The following is a 17,777-nucleotide window of genomic DNA, read 5'->3' on the forward strand; positions in this document are numbered from 1 at the left end:
GTCACCAAACTTACTAAACAATTGAGTGTGTTAATTCAAGGGCCTCTATTGTAGATCATGCTGAATTTGTATCAATGCCAGCTTGTGTTTTTTCTTTTCAGGAAAGAACGGTCAGTGCTTAGTGAATCTGTGTTTGTGCTTGACAGAGCAGAAGGCTAAGTTACTAGGTTCTCACTACAGGAGGCATGGTTTGAAACAGATTAAACAAGTTTGGTGGTCTAACCATACCTCTTTGTTGATATAGTGTACAACACACTGAGTAGTACGCTGAAGAACTCAGTAGATGAAGACGTCTGTCTTGCACGTTTTGCCACAAAACCGATAACAAGAAAGTTGCACAGACTTCTACTCCATATAGTTAACACAAACGGTTTTCAAATTTATAAGAAATTCAAATAAAAAAAAAAATCATGACAGGAGGGAATATATCTGGTGTCTTTTGTTATTTATGTATTTAAAATGCCTGAGCAGAGTAATCCCTCGTCCAGATTAAACATCCTGTTCTAGTGAGATGCAGGACTAAACCTGGACATCCTACACACCTTTACATCACTGCCTGTGAACAGAAAGGCGTCATCCTGCTACTGCTTGCAGCTGTGCGAGATTATAGGCTGCATGTCATCTGCTAACAAATGGATTTAAACTAAATGAACGTTGCTTTAACATGTCCCCTGCAACAGAATGTTGCTTGGTGTTAGTTGGGCAGTTGTACTGTTTCATGTTATTTAGAATACAAGATCGTATTTAGTTTCTTATTATCAATCTCAATATGCCTCCCATATGACATTTAATTAAAAAAAAAAAAAAAAAAAAAAAAAAAGTGTCAGAAGTTTGGGATTAAGTGACGGTATTTAGAGAAGTACTATTAATTATTATTGTTATTATTATTAGTAGTAGTAGTCCTATTTAGATACTATGAAGTACCTTCAAAGACAAATTCAAATTTGTACCCTTTAAACAAAAAGGAGGTGCTAACAAAGATGGTGACTTAGTAATTTTAACAAAAAGACAGTTTTTTCAAACTGTAAATTAAATAATTAATTGTAAAAGTGCACCAAAAGAAACAGAAGAGCATGCTGTTTAGAGCCCACTGGTTGACAAAGGCCATCACGTTACCAGCGGAATCTGCATTGGTATTTCCAGTACACGTATTTGGTTAATTCACCGGTAAGCATGTTGACAGTGAATTGTCCTATATTTTCCCAAGAGCCTTATGGTTCACTGTTGTCAATATTTCATGTTTTTTTCAAGTCAGATAGAAGAATAAAAAGGGTGCACTGTATCTTTGTTCTAGTAAATTAAATTAATATATGAAAATCAATTTTGCCCACATCCAATCCAATATATTGACAGCCATGCAAAGGCACTTTAAAACTTTCATTTTAATCTAATCAGTGATCAGCACAGCAAATGACATTATAAATCCAGTATGAGAAACATTCCTGTTTCTAAAGAACAAATGAGAAAGTTTCGCTCCATACTTCCTGCAAAACAATATTCACCCCAACATTCAATTGAGCTCCTGCAAGCTTTGCAGTTATTTGTATCAGTCAAAGTATACCTGCTTCTCTATACCTGAAGCTCATCTGCAAAGTCTGCACAATTTATTTATGATCCTTCAGAAACTTTCTTTAACTTAAAGTAATAGCAGATACGAGATATCATGTTCCCTGTAACATGTTTCTTTCAAAGATGCACATTTGAGAGCTATATAGCTGATGGAAGTGTAAAACAGGTATGATTTATGGAATCATTTTGTTAGCTACAATTACTTTACTTACACATGTGTGGAAGGCTGAAAGCTGCAGTGACCACACTGCTGGAGTCATAATCTAATAAGGTACTGCAAGCCTCCAATCCACCATTCCCAATGAAGTTATACCTCATTAAATGAGCAAAACTAAATGCCCAAAATATGACACTAGCCATCTTTCAGAGGTCAGCTGAATCTGACATCCTGTGTTAAATGTGATCTGATACGATAAGCTATTACATGTTCCTGTCTGTACAGTCTGGATTTGAATACTGGCACCCTGCTGACAACTGGGACAAATATTTACTGTTTTCCTATTTGATGCACAGAAGGTATTTAAAAAGGTCCACATGTGTTTTTTTTAAAGTACTGGTATTATGGAGATTGGCCCCAGAAAGAATTGCTATGAATTGATGCTATTTTAAAAGTACATGTTTTTATTAATCTGTTACCATGTTTTCATTAATTTGTACACAGAGGGCTAAGAATGACTGGCATATACTTTTTCACACATTGTGTCTTCCTAAAATCCTTACAGTTCAATTGATTTACTCTTTTCTTTATGCAATACAGCCAGATTGCAAAAAAACCAAAACAAAAACATTGTTTGTTTTTTTTGTTTTTTTTAGCAGCTTGCAAAAAACTAAATCCCAGAATAGGAAAACCATACTGCCCCAAAAATATATTCAATATCTCAATGTCAATTTATGAAAGTATGAATAAAATCAGTGTGGGGATAAGCCATAAGGTCAAGGTTTAATAGGTTTGCTCATTCGTGTGGATTTTGACAATCTCTGACATTGCTAATAATAGTTATTTGCAATGGAATTCAAAGGCTGCAATAAGAAGGTCAAATGAACAAAAAAACTATCAAATGAAACGCTTCAGAACAATGCAGTCACAGTGAGTAACACTAACATCGTTACACAACTTGAACCAATAACATGTAGCCATGTTGGTGGAGGATTTCCACGGTAACTTGTAGTGGAGACGCTGTTGGACACGTCATCTTGCTAAAAGGGGGGCGTACGTGTCCACCGCACACGCCGACAATATAAACAGGAGTGGCTTAGTACTCTGCTGTTGCTGTTACTGTTTCCCCCGAAGATGGCGGCGTGTAGACGTGTTCAGCTGCTTCTTCTGTTGCTGTCTGTCACGGTCTCTGTGTGTTTCTCGCAGGCGCCAAAAGCAAATCTAAATGTCAATGATGTTATTCAAGCCCAGATTAAAAACCAGGGACCAGGGCAAGCGCCCAACGCGGGGAACCCGGCAGCCCCCGCTGCCGGGGCCTCCCAGCCCCGCCGGATCACCGGCTGGAAGCTGGCTGAAGAGGAGGCCTGTCGGGAGGACCTGATGCGGCTCTGCCCCAAGCACACCTGGAACAACAACCTGGCCGTGCTGGAGTGCTTGCAGGATCGGAAGGAGGTAAGCGTGTGGAGTAGACAAGAGGGGTAACCAGTGGAAAGACACTGGGGAGCCAGGGCGTGCCTGCACTTGTGAGGCAGGACCAAAGAGAGCGACTGAGGGGACCGCGGTGGTCTGCATGTATAGCTGTGTGAGGTGATGACGATGGTGACTGTGGTACATCTGGATCTTTGTTCGAATTCCCACACTGCAGACCCAAACATGCCGCCTTTGCAATCAGCGGAACTCTGCTCTGTAGGGTTTAGAATGCTATGCAGAGGTAGGTATTTTGAAATCGGAGACCTGCTTTATATGAATGCACGGATACTGCAGTGTATGGCATAGACGTTATTGGTTTGTTGTATGTGTAGGTAGAATTAGTTTACAGAGATACGCGGATTAATTCAACTCGGCACCTAGTTACTGCTGTAGTGCGCCCGTAATAACGTAATGCCAGTTGTGCAAAATGGTGAATAAGTAAACCACCATTGTATGCAGTTACTTTTTCTCTGACTAAAATCTCTTGTCTGTCAACATAGCTAAATATCTCTTAATATGTGTAGCAATGATATTATGTATTCTCTCTCGTTATGCACATCGTCTGTCTGAAAAGATCACGTTTTAGAAATTAATATTGCCTTTCTGACTTTAGTCAGATCGGCCGTACCGCCCTTATAAACTTATATAATGAAATTGTAAAGCGGATAAACAGTACCCGTCACAGAGACTTGATACAGAGAAAAATTTGCATCTTGCATTTTGTTCTTTTTATAAAACTGCCACTTTGACAGTTGTCAGTCCTCCAAAAACATCTGGCAGTGTTTGAAGTGCACGGATACACGTAGTGTGGTAAAAGTGCACCGATGTTAATGATCATTAAAACGTGAAGTACTGTTTGTGGGTGTATTTAAATTCACTGAAATATGCATTTTTTAATGCATGTTTTCCTTAGTTTAAAAAATGAGAAAAAAAAAAACGGGCTATGCATACAGCTGAATCCTTGTCAGGTTTTTTTTTTTGTTTAATAATATCATGATAAGTGCGCCACACACTACTGCTCCAAGTTGCATGAAGGTTTGAAGTAATGGCACTCGGGAAAAATAAACGTTTTCCTAATGTTCATTTCCATGCATGGGAAAGACAGTGGCAAGAAACCGGAATCACTTGGATACGATTCTGACATCAAGATGCAAAGGATTCTTCTCTTGCTAGCTGCTGGGATTGAAGTGCCTTCAGGCAAACCTTGCAAAATAGCAGGTAGTCAGAGTCCGTTATGGTTCACCAAGGTATGCTTATGTTGCAAACAGAGTGTGTTGTAACTACTGATGTTCAGCTGTGGGCTCTTAAAGGATACAGCTATGACTTTGAGCTCTGGTGTGCCATTGTTGGCTTTTATCTATAGATCTGATTCTCTTTGATGGGTCATGTCTGATTTTGATCATGATTTCTGAGATCAAAGAAAGTAAACGGAGAGCATGAGAAGTGATTTCTGGAATTGTATTAACTAGAACCACTTTAATGTTGCTGCATTAGCATGTCAATGTTAAGTCTGTTATTTATTTGTTTCCACTTTGAAGCCCATTTATCCTGGCACAATCTAAGGATGGAAGTACTTTTGTTTCCTCTCCCTCTTAACTTTGTGTTGGTTGCCTGGGGCAGCGTTGGGGGTCTAATGATGCACTGTCTCAATACAATTTTGCAATGCTGGTCAATGTATCGCGATGTGTAGTGGCCCTGAAACTACTTTTATATGATGTACATGATCAAATGATTTTAAAAAAAAATTAATGATAGGAGTATGCCTTCATACCAACTATTAATCACTCTTATTCCTCATTCAAGAACCATTTGTTGAACTATGTTAAGCTTTATTGTGCATGTGGTCTTGTATAGCAGTACAATCAGTGTGCCACACGGTACACAATGAATCGTCACATCCTTACCCCTAAGCAACATTGACTAATACTGTGCCACATAAAATGCAAGTGTAAGGTTTAGGTGGTCCTATAACTTGCATTTGTGTCACTGCAAGATGAAACAAGAATGGACTTATTACATAGAACTGCCTATTAAGCCTTGGTTATTCTACATTTTGTATCATAGTTTTTTGTTTGATTCACACTTGCTGTTCAATACTTCTCTTGCACAAGCAAGCCCACTGGTGTGTTTCTAATAGGAATGGATGGCACTTGAATGTTTCCCTGTCTTTGCTGCAATAACTGAAAAAGCTGACAAGATCAGAAGTGTGTCACTGGGTTACATGGTGTTAAATGATAAAGAAGCAGGATCCCACAATTTATAGTCTTTTAGGATCAATTACGTGTCTTAATACATTTGAGGCTTCACAGCAAAAGTGATCCTTTGTAGATTCACTTTCTAGAATGTGTGGGGTTTGTGGTTTTGTTTTTTCTTGTGATGAACAAGACATTATGTGGTTTACAGTATGTGGATTTCGTTCTTACTGTTGGTTATGATGGTGATGCTTTTTGCAAGCCTGACCAGTATGTGAGAACTCCAGCCATTTTTCACTGGATGTTTAATTTCTTTAAATGAAGCAAGGGAATAGATGGGGTGTTTGCATACCCTCATCTGTTTCCCCAGTGGAGCCAAAGTTAAGATTACTCTGAGGTGAGGTGATGCTGTTATGTTCATCACTGATTAGTAAGTGGTCACCAAGGAATGTATTATCAAGTGAGTGACCTTTTGGAAAGACACTCTAGATATTGTTCCCTCTCCCTCCCCCCTTCCCTCCTTGTGTGTGGGCGAGAGAGCGGAGTTCCGGGCAGTTTTCAATAGAGAGAGCGCTCTGCCCTGGCACGATGTAAAATAAGTTAGCTCTTATTGAAGAGTGTGTTAGAGAATTTACAAGATGATGGAAAACACAGCACTAGCACTACTTTTTTTTGATGAATTTATGGAAGATTGTGCAGAAAGTCTGCTGTTTTAATGCCTCTATTGCACTTGCATCAAGAGCCAACACCATGGCTTTAGCGGCAGTGAATTCAAACACATGCAAGAGTCCTGTACGAATTAAACTCTGAGAGCATTGTTCCTCAGTACTGTGATTGTTACATGTTTTATTTACAGGTGGCTACAGTGCAGTTTACACAATAATATTTCTATTGTAGAAGTGTTGTACAGCAAAATAAAAAAAATGTAATTTAACAATTCAACCCAGTAACATTTTTATATAGTTTTTTTCTTCAGTGCTTTAAATATATCTGTGAATGGCTTTAACAGTAGTTTCTTTGTTTTGCAACCTTCTGCATTTCCATGAAATCCTGCTATTGAAGTACTGTTTTTTTTTTTTCTTCTTCAACAATACTTTAAATACATCTGTGAATGGCCATTTTGAAACACCCACAGTCAGCTCTTCTGAATGTTGGCTAACTTTATGAAGCGCTCTCAGTGTGCAGGTCATTCAGTAGAAAGCTCCACGTAATGCTCTGGAGCGCTCTGCCTATTGAACACACCCCAGGTAACTGTCAAGAAGCCGAGGGAGACATGATCACTGAAAGGTTATCTTCATAATGTTCTATTCATTTGAAGGAAGAGCATCATGCCAGCCATTCCAGAGGCATTGTGTGCTACACCACTTGATGAGCTAAATGTTTTACTACAGTTTTGGGCATTCATATTAAAATACTATCTTCGCTGTTGCTATTCTGTCTTGCACTGTGGGTAAAGATGACCCAGTAGAAAACTTGTCTTTAAAATGAGTTATTGTAGGGTTGATGTTTTGTGGCATTATTTAGTCTAACCCTAGTGAACTAACAGTTTCAGCATTATTGTCTTTTTGGTTAACATTGAGCAATTGATCAAGAAATGAAAGGAACAACAGTTTGTTTCAACACTAGGTCGTTTGCAGAAGATTTTATTCTGGAGTTTGTGTTTGTATTTCACTGTTTGTGTGCAATATATTCTCTTTAGGGGCAGCACTGAATAGCAAAGTGGTGATCGACTGATCGCTGTTGAATTTAAGGCATAAAAGAAAGGAAAAGAGAAGTCGCAAGCTTCTTTTGGCTTTCAGAGAAGTATAGTTTTATTGAAGATAAAAGTTCTGAGTTGCAGCCAGACATCTTAAAGTTTACATGGTGACAACAGTTTGCAGGTATGGTCTTTCCAAGCAGGGCTCAGAGCAATACAAAAAACATTTCAGTATTCTCAGTTTAAATGCAGTCTCTGACATTGTGATTTTTCCTTGAACCAATCAGACACAAAGCTTTTCTCACTTGGTTAATTGCCCATTTGTCCTAACCCTAGCTTCAAAGCATAATCCAGTTTATCTTTGAAGTAGCCAGTTTTTATAATCTCATAAAATCAACTAATGTCCTAAGAACCTGTTTTTATTTCTAGTTTGTACTGTCTAAGTAGGAATTTAACCAGAATCTGGCTTAATCTTTAACCCATTCTGTGAGTTGTATTCAAAGACCAAAAATTCATTTGTATCTAAATAAAATCACTTCATGTAGTTGGGAAGTGTGCAGATGATGGATGGAAGTGCAGTGGCAACCCATTAACATATCAATTACAATTTCAAACACTAATAAATAGCTGTTTTACAAAATAGTGCTCAAATGGCAAAGTTGTTATGAAACCAATACATTACCAAATTGTGCACTAGACAACTCTTCAGAGTTTCAATGATTTCCTGATTCTAGCTGGATTTGTGCTGATTCCATTTCTATCAAGTTCATTTTAAGCCTGCTTTCAGCTGAAACAATGCTGCAAAATAAATTTTGTATAGATTGATATTATTCAAATGTTTGAAAATCCTGAAATAACCTGGATGAACAGGGATCAACAAGAATTCATGTAGCTGTCAGCTTCTTTACACACTGCAGATTCATCATGCAGCTGTCCAGGAGCTACAGCGTCGGAGGACGATGCTGCTCCCGGGCAGCTAACAGGCACCTGGCCAGACTACAGGGGTCGCTGGTGCGCGGTGAGCTGAGGACATCCTGGCCGACCTAGACCCTATAGGGCGCATCCTGCACTCACGCAGAGCACCTTTACTGGATGCGCCACTTGGGAGCCCCCCCAAGACTGTCTGTTTAAGTGTTTTTCAATTAAATACACAATTCCAATGAGATCAACCAGTCTAATCTTGATGTGAATCGAAGTCACTTAGTCTTGGCTGAACTATTTTGAATAAATGGAATGTCGTGCAGGGAATTGCAGATGTAAATATTGCTCGTAGGAGAAACACTTTTCATCATGGAGGCACTAATGTTACTGATGTCTGTTACTCGCTGAGCCATATCTTTTCAACCCGCCAGCTTCTCTTCAGTAGTGTCAGTCTGGGTTAATGCTGGACAATATGTGGCTCTCAAACCATGGATGGTTGAAAGGAGATTTTTGGTGCATGCAGGGGTCGGCAACTTGTCCATACACGGACACACGTGTCCGTGGCAGGAGTTGTCGGTATCTATGGCAGTGAATATGTCTAACACACACACGTATATAGTGGTATTTAACTTCTGTCTTGTTTGTCCGTGGACAATGTTTTTTTATTATTGATCGATATGGTGCCGACCCCTGGATGTAATGATTTTTTTTCATCGATTGAAACTTGCAGTATAATCACATACGCAGGGGTGTATGCCATTTCTATGACAATGCAGTGACACTTTTTTTTTTTTTTTTTTTTTTTTTTTTTTAAATAGTAGTTGTGTAGCATGAGCTTCGCCCAGTTCAGTAGATATGTGGAACCACATTTTAGCACTGGCCTGAAGTCTGAAAGGCACAGAAAAGTTTGGTTTACATAGTGTGATTGTGCATATTCTGCCTACAGGTTTGTGATCTACCAAAATGGATAGCACTACTTTTCTGTGTTTAAAAACCAATGGTAAATAAACAGCTCGCTTTGTCAATGCAACTGCAGTTTTACAACTTCTAATCTGGTCTGATTACTAAAACCTAGATAGATGCAAACCCCCATACCATTGCTGTAACAAGCCATGTATCCCTTTCTCTGTAATATGTGGACGTTTTGACATCACAGGCAGCAGCAGCCTGTTACAGCAACTTTTGACAGTGGCTCTTAAGCTGACTCACTGTGGATCCACCATTAATTTGCAATGTATTTTGTTTGTTCGTGAATGATCTCATTCTGTGTTAGTCTGACTGTGTGCGAGTTAAGCTCTTTGATATGATTATGTAGTCAGGACTGCTGATTTTAAGATTATGAGAAAGCAACTTGATCCTGCTCGATATTTGGCTGCTTCCATTTCTTTTGAAGAGTGGATGTATTTACTCGTCTCCCGGTGGAATTCCAGTTCAAACATAAATTGGCTCCAAATTTCTCTGCAATTCCAAGAAGTCTTCACTGCTCGACTATTCAGTTTATCATAAGGCAGTGCTCTTTCTATCGGCCAGTGCAAATATCTCACAATCTTTCACATTACATTTCATTTGATTGTCCCGTTTTTTGACTTTTTTACCAGATGTCATTTTGGAATCTGTCTGGCTTTCATTGAAATCGAACGACCTGAATGGCCAGGCAAATTGCACTGTTCCAAATGATGCCTTGTTGCTCGGAAGACGCAAAGCTAAGGGAAATAATTCTCCAATAGCCGCTGATTTTAAATATAGATTTAAACACACTTTATTTCCTTCTTGTATGTACAGAATACTTAATACTTCAGTTCTGTTTATTTCATTCCATGACTCGCTCATTTGTGGAATAACTACAGTAGAGTCCTGTGTCGGGTTGGGTACCCACTTGTTTAAGTCACAAGATCCTTTTGTCTCGTCCATCTGGTGATACTAAAATGTGTGTGGATGAGGTGAAACCAAAGATAGCGTGGGGTTTATATCATGTAGTGAATAAGTTCAAGAGAAGAGTGGAATTCTTTGAATCGTAGTGAATGAAAATAATGAACATGTGACTGGATTTGTTGCTTGTAAATCCTGTCATTTCTGCTTTTGTGAATGACGGCCACAAAACTGGTACATCCTCTCTGCGAAAGCACAGGTGTAGCTCCCTTTCAACTGGTGGCATGAAAGGAATAGGCAGGTATTTTATAGTAAAGATACTTAATATGTTAAAATATATCTAGACCACTAGAGAGCTACCATGCTGTATAGCCTATTGTATAAACTCAATCTGTGGAGAATGGCAGATATCTGTGTGAAAGTGAGAGAGTCCATCATCCACAGGCAGTAGGTAAAGGACTTGTGCATTTGGGTCGGGTTTGAGATCTTAAAGCGGGTCGGGTCGTGGGTAAGAAGACTGTTGCAGCGGGGTCGGGTCGGAAGCGGGTCATAAAAATGTTGCGCGGGACTCTGAACTCCACTACTCTTTGAACCTTCATGGTGTATCCTCTTATCTAAAATATAATCTTGCTGATAATGCCAACATCAGAGGGCTGTCCTTACCCTCCCACGCTCAGATGCAAATGGTCAGGTATGGATTAAGCTTGGCAGGAATACTCTGTTCATTGGCTTCTAATTTTATAGCGGATTTCATATTTTTACATGTTCTAGAATTGTTTTTTATACAGCGCGTTTCATAAGTTATCAAAGTGCTGACCAATTAAGAAGTCAAATGAGAAGTACTCTTTTTTTTTTTTTTTTTTAACCTACTTTTAAAAAATCGAAAGAGAGTCTGCCAAGTGATTTCTCTCGGGGAGCGAGTCTGAGAGCGTGATTGTCTCTAGCACCCGTAGAGACAAGAAGGAACAGAGTAGACCCGAGGTTAGAGGAACAAAAGTGAACTCTTTTATAAATGGGATGAGACTTAAGTGTGCAATCTCCTGGTCTGCCCTGAATCTTTACCTAACCATTCTTACTGCTGTGTTAAATGCCCACTTGGTGGGTAACCTGAAGCCTGGTTACAGGATGGGGTGCTCGAGCAACGTGGTCTCGGCAGATGGTGTGTGAGAGAATCGCCAAAGACGGACCGGCAACAGACAATACAAATTCAAATGGACCTGGGTTCTGTTTTTAGCAACAGGTTTAGGCGATGTCCAGCTGTGTGGTGCAAGTCCTGCTGGTTTTTTTTAATTGGATGTATCTGCTTGAATGTTTTTTAGGTTTCTCCAGGAAGCATTGTTCATTTTCTCACAAAAAAATGTTAAGCATCTTGTGTAACCACGTGTTAACTGCGTGGTAAAATAACTGTTCACCTTAGCAGTGAAAGTGATGCTGAAAAACCTGTACCGCTCCAAACATACATTTCAAAATCAACTCCTCGTGCCCATTTCCTGTATGCACAATTAATGGCACCCATTAAAATGACTGTAGGAGAAATTTATAACACCTAATATACACCTCGGAATGTCCCTCAGTTGTTTAATGATTAAGAACTGATGTATAGATTGTAGGGTACGTTTTTGAAGTGCAAAGTTGCTCCCTCTATTTTTTCTGAAGGCGGTGTTTTGTGGTGTTTAGAAGTCCGTGTTTAATCAAGAGTATTTGTGCCTGGCTCTGCCTCATGCCTCTTTCTGCTCAGCTTTTCTACAAATTGTTTTCTGTCAACAATCATGCAAATTTGAGCCTCCTAGCCACGAGGGGAGGGGTGGGGTGAGGGGGTGTGTGTGCCACTGCTGTGCAGCATTTTTTTCTCTGCTGATTATCTCGTTAATGCAGGTCTGTGCTGAATTTGCCTGTTCAAGACAATTTAAGTTTTACTTGTGCAGATAGTTTTATATGCTGTGGAAACAAACTGCCACCTTGGCTGGTACCACATGTATTGTTTTATAATGAAGCCTGTTTGGGCGAGCCAGTTGTCTAAGCACAAGTCTTCAAGTTGAATGAACGTTCATTTCCATGTACTTTTTCAAAGTGTTGATGCTGTATTGTGGAACGCTGCCAGTAATTGGGTTATGCTGATTAATGAGCAACGGCAAAGTCTGACACCCCTGTAGGGATTAAAAGCAGTCTGGTAAGGGATTCTGAGAAATCTAATTTGGAGAACAACAATCATTGATTTCCTATAATGCAACCATCCTCCAGCAAATAACAAAACTTGAGTTGGAAGTCAGCAAATTGGTTCTGTCTTCCAGCTCATTGTGGATTCAAATTTTTATATTTCTTTTAAATGTGAAAAAATGATTATTTTGGCCTTCGTGTTTTATGTAGTAGTAACTGTACAGTGTAAACCAATTCAATACTAAATATTTCTTCACTGGCTTTTCCATATACAATTTAAATTGTGCATTGTACACAAACGCATGTTGCAGATTAGTGTAAAATAGTTATGCTGGCTACAAACATTCCCAGTATTTTTAAACTTTATTAAGCAAGTTTAAATTTAAGTTAGGAAATTAAATGGGAACCAACACCCCTGCAGTTTTAATGTAGTGTGTGTTGAAGTGGAACATTGAAGTGCTTAACTGTGAATTTATTTTTAAAATCTATCTGCGCATGAATGCTGGCTTTTTCCTTTAACTTTCTAATCTACAACTAATCTGGCAACAAAGTTACTTTAAACATACTTTCTGACGCTGGTCTAGAGACAAGGAATATCTTGTCTGACAGGACAGCGTAACAGAGGCTCAATTTGCAGCTACGGACAGCAAATCAACAGGGAAGACATGATTGGTCCACAATTTTGTCATCAGCTGGATCCAAACAACACCCTCCCTCAAAACCAGCCAGTCAAACTGCCAACCTTGTTTCAGTTCTTTCCGCACCAGCCAATCCACTCCCTGCCTGCTTGAATGATGCCCCGCCTCCAACAAGAAGTTTCCAGTCAGACTCGATACTACACGGACTATTCAACAGTTGTACATGTCCAGATAAATTATAATAAGAAATAGTAAGACCCCAATAAATGTTGGCAATAATAATGATGTCTTCTCTGTCGATTTTCTGTTGTAATTATGCTAGGGACTATTTTCTTCAGCAGAATGTTACCTGGTGAAATAGAAGTTCAAGGTAAATATAGGTTTTAAAGGTGTGTGTTTTTTTTTTTTTTTTTTTTTTAAGAAAACAAAAATAATTTTCTAATGTCGATTCGAGCCCTCTTGATGCGGGCTCTACCATGTGGTAGATTACCTTGACTTTCGTTAGCCAGTGGTTATCTACCACACTGTGGAGCCTGCATCAACGGGCTCTATTGCTTAAATATTTTATTTTTAGCTATAGAAACAGAATCTCTTGCTTAACATCCTGGCAACAAAGTGAAAGGGTCTCCCTTGCTGTACAGATTTCACTTTGTTAAATATTAACCAACGTGTAGTTTTCAACATTAAATATTTAATATGGGAATTAACTTATTAAATATTAATCATAAACATGGTGCAACATGCACGTCAAACTGATGTTCATCAATCAAACTCGCACACCGTAAACATATTGAAGGGATGTATAATAAAATGAGACAACTAATAAAGACAATATATTGAATGTCAGGCAATGAATGTAGATCAGTCTCAACCGCCCTGCCTTGGCTGGTAAAAGCCATCTCTGTCCTGCTTGGCTCCCCAGGAATCGCCCCATACAGTAACTCAGTTTGACTAGCCACTGTGGGTCGAATTTACCAATGGAAAAAGTGATGCGTTGCAATCTATTTACTGGACACTGTTTAAAAGCTTCTGTTTTAATCGTGACACCTGCTTCAGCCAACCCCAGCAGTGTACAGTTAAGGATTTAAAGCCAATAAAATTGTATTTTTATTGATAGCTTGTCTTGTTTCTGAAAGAACCACACTTTGTGGTAATTTTTTATAGGAGCAACCTCTTTAAACTTGCCTGCTTCATATGAGGAACTGTGTATCTGGTCCCATGCTTATTTTCTCAGCTTGGTAGACAAAGATTGACGTGGCCTGGGGGTATAGAATTCCTCCCCTTTTTTTATAGCCTGAACTTATTTAACAAGTTGGCAAAAATTCAGCATGCAGATGTTCATTTTAAATACAGTAGTTTGTATGTTCTAAATTACACACATCTGTGCCCGAAGCATTGCTCTCCCAATACAAAAGGATTATGCCTCAAACAATGCCTCTCTGAAGATAGCTGTATGCGATGGACATGACTGCCTCTTTTTTTTCTCTGTTGCTTGGAGCCAGCGTAGCTCAGGTGTGCAGATGGAAAAGGGGTATTGATTCGGAAAGGCAAACTAGTTATTTTAATTAAATGTACGGTATTTATTTTTTATAAAGCTGAATCTTTGTGAATTGGAAATACAAATGAACAGTTACAATTCATAGTTGTAAAGATAGCATTTAAATACCAACAAAATTTCACTCTGCAAAATCATGTGGGTATTATTTATTGCCTAAGGGTTATTGTATACACCGGAAGTAATTTTTGTAATCCTAACCGCTGGCATTTTTGTAATGGTTAAAACCAGAGTCTCTTCAGTGCATGCAGTGGCAATTTATTTTCTTCTAGATTGTGGTAACTACCATATTTTGTGCCAAAGTTCTTGCACTCGTTCACTCTGGGACCAGGATTTAGATTCAGTTTCACAGCCTGGTTCTGGTACGACCCTGCAAAAAGATCACTGGAAATGCCTCTGCAACCCAAGACAATCTTCGTTTCTTTTTGCCTGCATAATGAATACTGTAACGTTTTCTTCAAGAATGTATTTTAGTCAATGCAATGTCATTTTAATTTCTACTAATCTACATGTAAACATCCCTTTTTCTTTTTATATAATATGTGGAGGGAGGAGGGAATTGAAATTCCTCCCCCTAATTATAGCCTGAACTTCTCCCCCCAACACTGCATCCAGTGTTCAATGAGGGAAGCATTCCCATCTTTGGTGTGGAATTTGAATCCTGTCTAATCGAGGGCTTTGATGCTTCCAAGGGAAGCATTGTGATTTTTTCGGAACGATGTTGGACCGTTCGCGTTTTAACCAGGAACACCATTTTCCTGGTCCTATCCAAACAGGAACCCCTGTCTTTCCCCACCACACGCGCCCTTTGGAAAGGACGTTGGGTGAGGATGGAAGGAGACTGGGCTTTTTCTGTCTCTTCCCCTCCCTGAAAATGTACCTTGGGCTCTCCTGCCATACAAATTTAACTCCACCAGTCAGTTTTTTCACTTTGCAACAAAACCCTTTAAGCTGTAGTCTAGTTTCACTTGATACATTTAACAGATGGTTTGTGTTTATACACCACAGCAATTCTATTCATCTGTTCTTACCCTGGCTACGATAGTGCTGTAGTTAAGATTTTACCCCATGTGATATGTATCCATGCATGATAGCCGTGGCATTTGATTAGAGTCCTTACTTCTCCGATGTGCCTGTTTTGCTCATCGTCTGCTTTTAAATGCATTGTTTACCCATTTTATATGCGGACATGTGACCAATGTTAATTGAGATATAACTTATTTTTCTGCATGTTATGTACTGCGGTATGTGTTTGCGTTTAATTTGAAGGGTTTGTATTTTAGGTTGACATGCAGGAGGTAAGTTTAGGAATTCCTTTTTTAGTTGCTTGAAACAAATCTGGTTCACCTGAATGTTGAGGGGCCCTGCACATTGGTGTGAATGCAAGCAAGGTTGGGATTGAAAGTGTACACATTTTCTTGACCATGAGAAGAGAAATCTAAGGGAAGAATTTTAGTACAATGAGATTAATTCTTGCCACGTTGAGTTGAAGCTGGACTGAATGTGCTTCTCATCCAGATGCTCTTGTAATGGCTGTTACCATTTTAGCTTGATGGAAGGTAAACTCCCACTTAATATGTATCAATTCTAAACCAGCGATGTTAACTAATGAGCATTAGTGGCCTCAAAAAAAAAAACTCTAAATTTGACCTGAAAGCGTTAGTGTGTCTGGTTGCATGTTGTAATAACATTTTAAATTAGGTTTAGCACTTTTTAATTTTTGATTAAATCAGTTTTTGATTTTTTAAATTTTGTAGTACAGTAGTTGTAGTTCAACAGTACCTCAACTGTAAATTTAAGGATGTTGGAAATGGTGGTTTGTGAATAGTTGCATAGCAAACTAAATTACTCAATCTTAAATTGATACATAAAGAAAATTAGTTATGTGGCATCCTCTAAATGTGAACTACAAGAATTTAGTGATGGAGTACGCCAGAGAAATCCCCCTGACTCATCCCAGTCATTCCTTTTACTTTTTTCTTTCTTTCAGTTCCTTTTTCTGTGTCAGTCCAAACACACGCAGTTGCTACTTGGATCTACTTTGCTTTTCATAGTGTGTTGAATTGTTAAAGTTCCCGATTGCACCACTAAATAAACCTGGTTTCAGCGGGTCTTAACACACTGCTCACTTGTCTGTTTGGTACCCCACTGCAGTGTCAGAATAGCTTCGGTGAATGTTAATGATGGGGCAGGCGCTCTCACTGGGCAAGACATGTCTTCAGAATACCATTTCAGTGCAGTATTTTTTTTTTTGTCTTCATGCTTGGACTCGCATTTACGCTGTGATCAGAATACAGCCCTAAGAGTTTTAGTTTAGACGGTAAGAGTTTAAGATGTTTGTGTTAATAAAAAGGTTTTTAAAGCATACTTTTCATGACTATTTAAATCGGCCAACCCTGTTTTAAATGCACAGCACATGTATGGCTACCGATACTTGGTAAACTTTGCTTGTTCTAAATACTGGACATTATGACAGATGTTGCAGTGCAAGATTTATTTAGACAGACTAGATGAAGAAAAATGTGACGTTTGACCTGGAGATGTGTGTTCTACCATCTCCACCTGGATAATAAGGCTATACCCTAAACCTGAAGATGAAAATAGCCACATTGTACAATAGCCACAGTTCTTGCAGAGTAATTTTAGAAACCACCAATAACTTATTGTGCTTACAGACCTGAAGCTTTAATATTCCCACTGCTGTAGTCTTTAAAAGAAACATCCCACAGTGATGTAACTGCAAATGACACTGCTGGGCCATTTTGGAAAGGTCTGCGTTATCTGCCAAAGGACTTCACTTTGTAACTATTTCTGCGTCTGCTCCTTCCTTGTTTTCTGGGACACCTTTTCTTTAACAAGGTGGCTACATCTCAGATGGTTTTTTCTGGTTTAAAATATCTCGGGGGGGGGGGGGCGCAAAATATTCTTTCTATGTGGAAGGTGGTGAGGAGGTGCATATTAACTAGATGGCTGTGGTTGGTAGTGTTGTGGGGGCTGGTGATTTGGAGTGTAGGGCGTGTGGATTATGTAAATGTTTTGATTTTTGCATGGATTAGTGTCATGGTTGATTGATTTTTAATGATTTGAGGTCCCCAGCCTGCCTGGGAGGAGGGATCAGCAGAGCGGCTGTCTCAGCTGTGGCTCATCTTGCTGATCGACTCCTCCAGGACTCTCCTGCTTCCTTATAGGCCATTGTTCAGGGCTGCAAGCTTGCATTGCAGTATAACTCGACCATATTACTGTAGTATAATGCATTTTGAGATTATATAATGTCAAATTTAAAGAAATCGGCCTTCTTGGAATGCAGGAAGATTGACTGAGGTAAATTTTGTTTCTGTTGCATAAACCAAGTTGTAGTCTTAATGCTGGAATTGATTCGCTTCTACGCAGGTTTTGAGAGCAGTTTGTCCATTTTGCTTTGGTTGAACTTTGAAATTGAATGACTTCCACATGCACTAGGGTGTAGACCTATAGCTTAACAAAAATTGCATTCAGAATTTTGGAACTCCCACAAGCCCAAATGATGTCATTGTCTTGTTGGCCCCATGTGCTT

The 17,777-nt window shown here is 39.1% G+C and overlaps 1 protein-coding gene across 1 annotated transcript in view; it reads left to right on the forward strand.

Annotated features, from left to right (window-relative positions):
• The first annotated feature begins 2,826 nt into the window (after positions 1-2,826).
• LOC121296462 (Golgi apparatus protein 1-like) overlaps positions 2,827-17,777 on the forward strand; it is a 37,178-nt gene continuing 22,227 nt past the window's right edge. Inside the window, exon 1 of the mRNA XM_041222068.1 lies at positions 2,827-3,178. Within this exon, the coding sequence (XP_041078002.1) occupies positions 2,861-3,178 (318 nt within the window). The 5' untranslated portion in view covers positions 2,827-2,860. The remainder of the gene's footprint in view (positions 3,179-17,777) is intronic.

This window comes from Polyodon spathula, chromosome 21 (genome assembly GCF_017654505.1).
Source record: "Polyodon spathula isolate WHYD16114869_AA chromosome 21, ASM1765450v1, whole genome shotgun sequence".
In the NCBI taxonomy this organism is placed as follows: Eukaryota; Metazoa; Chordata; class Actinopteri; order Acipenseriformes; family Polyodontidae; genus Polyodon; species Polyodon spathula.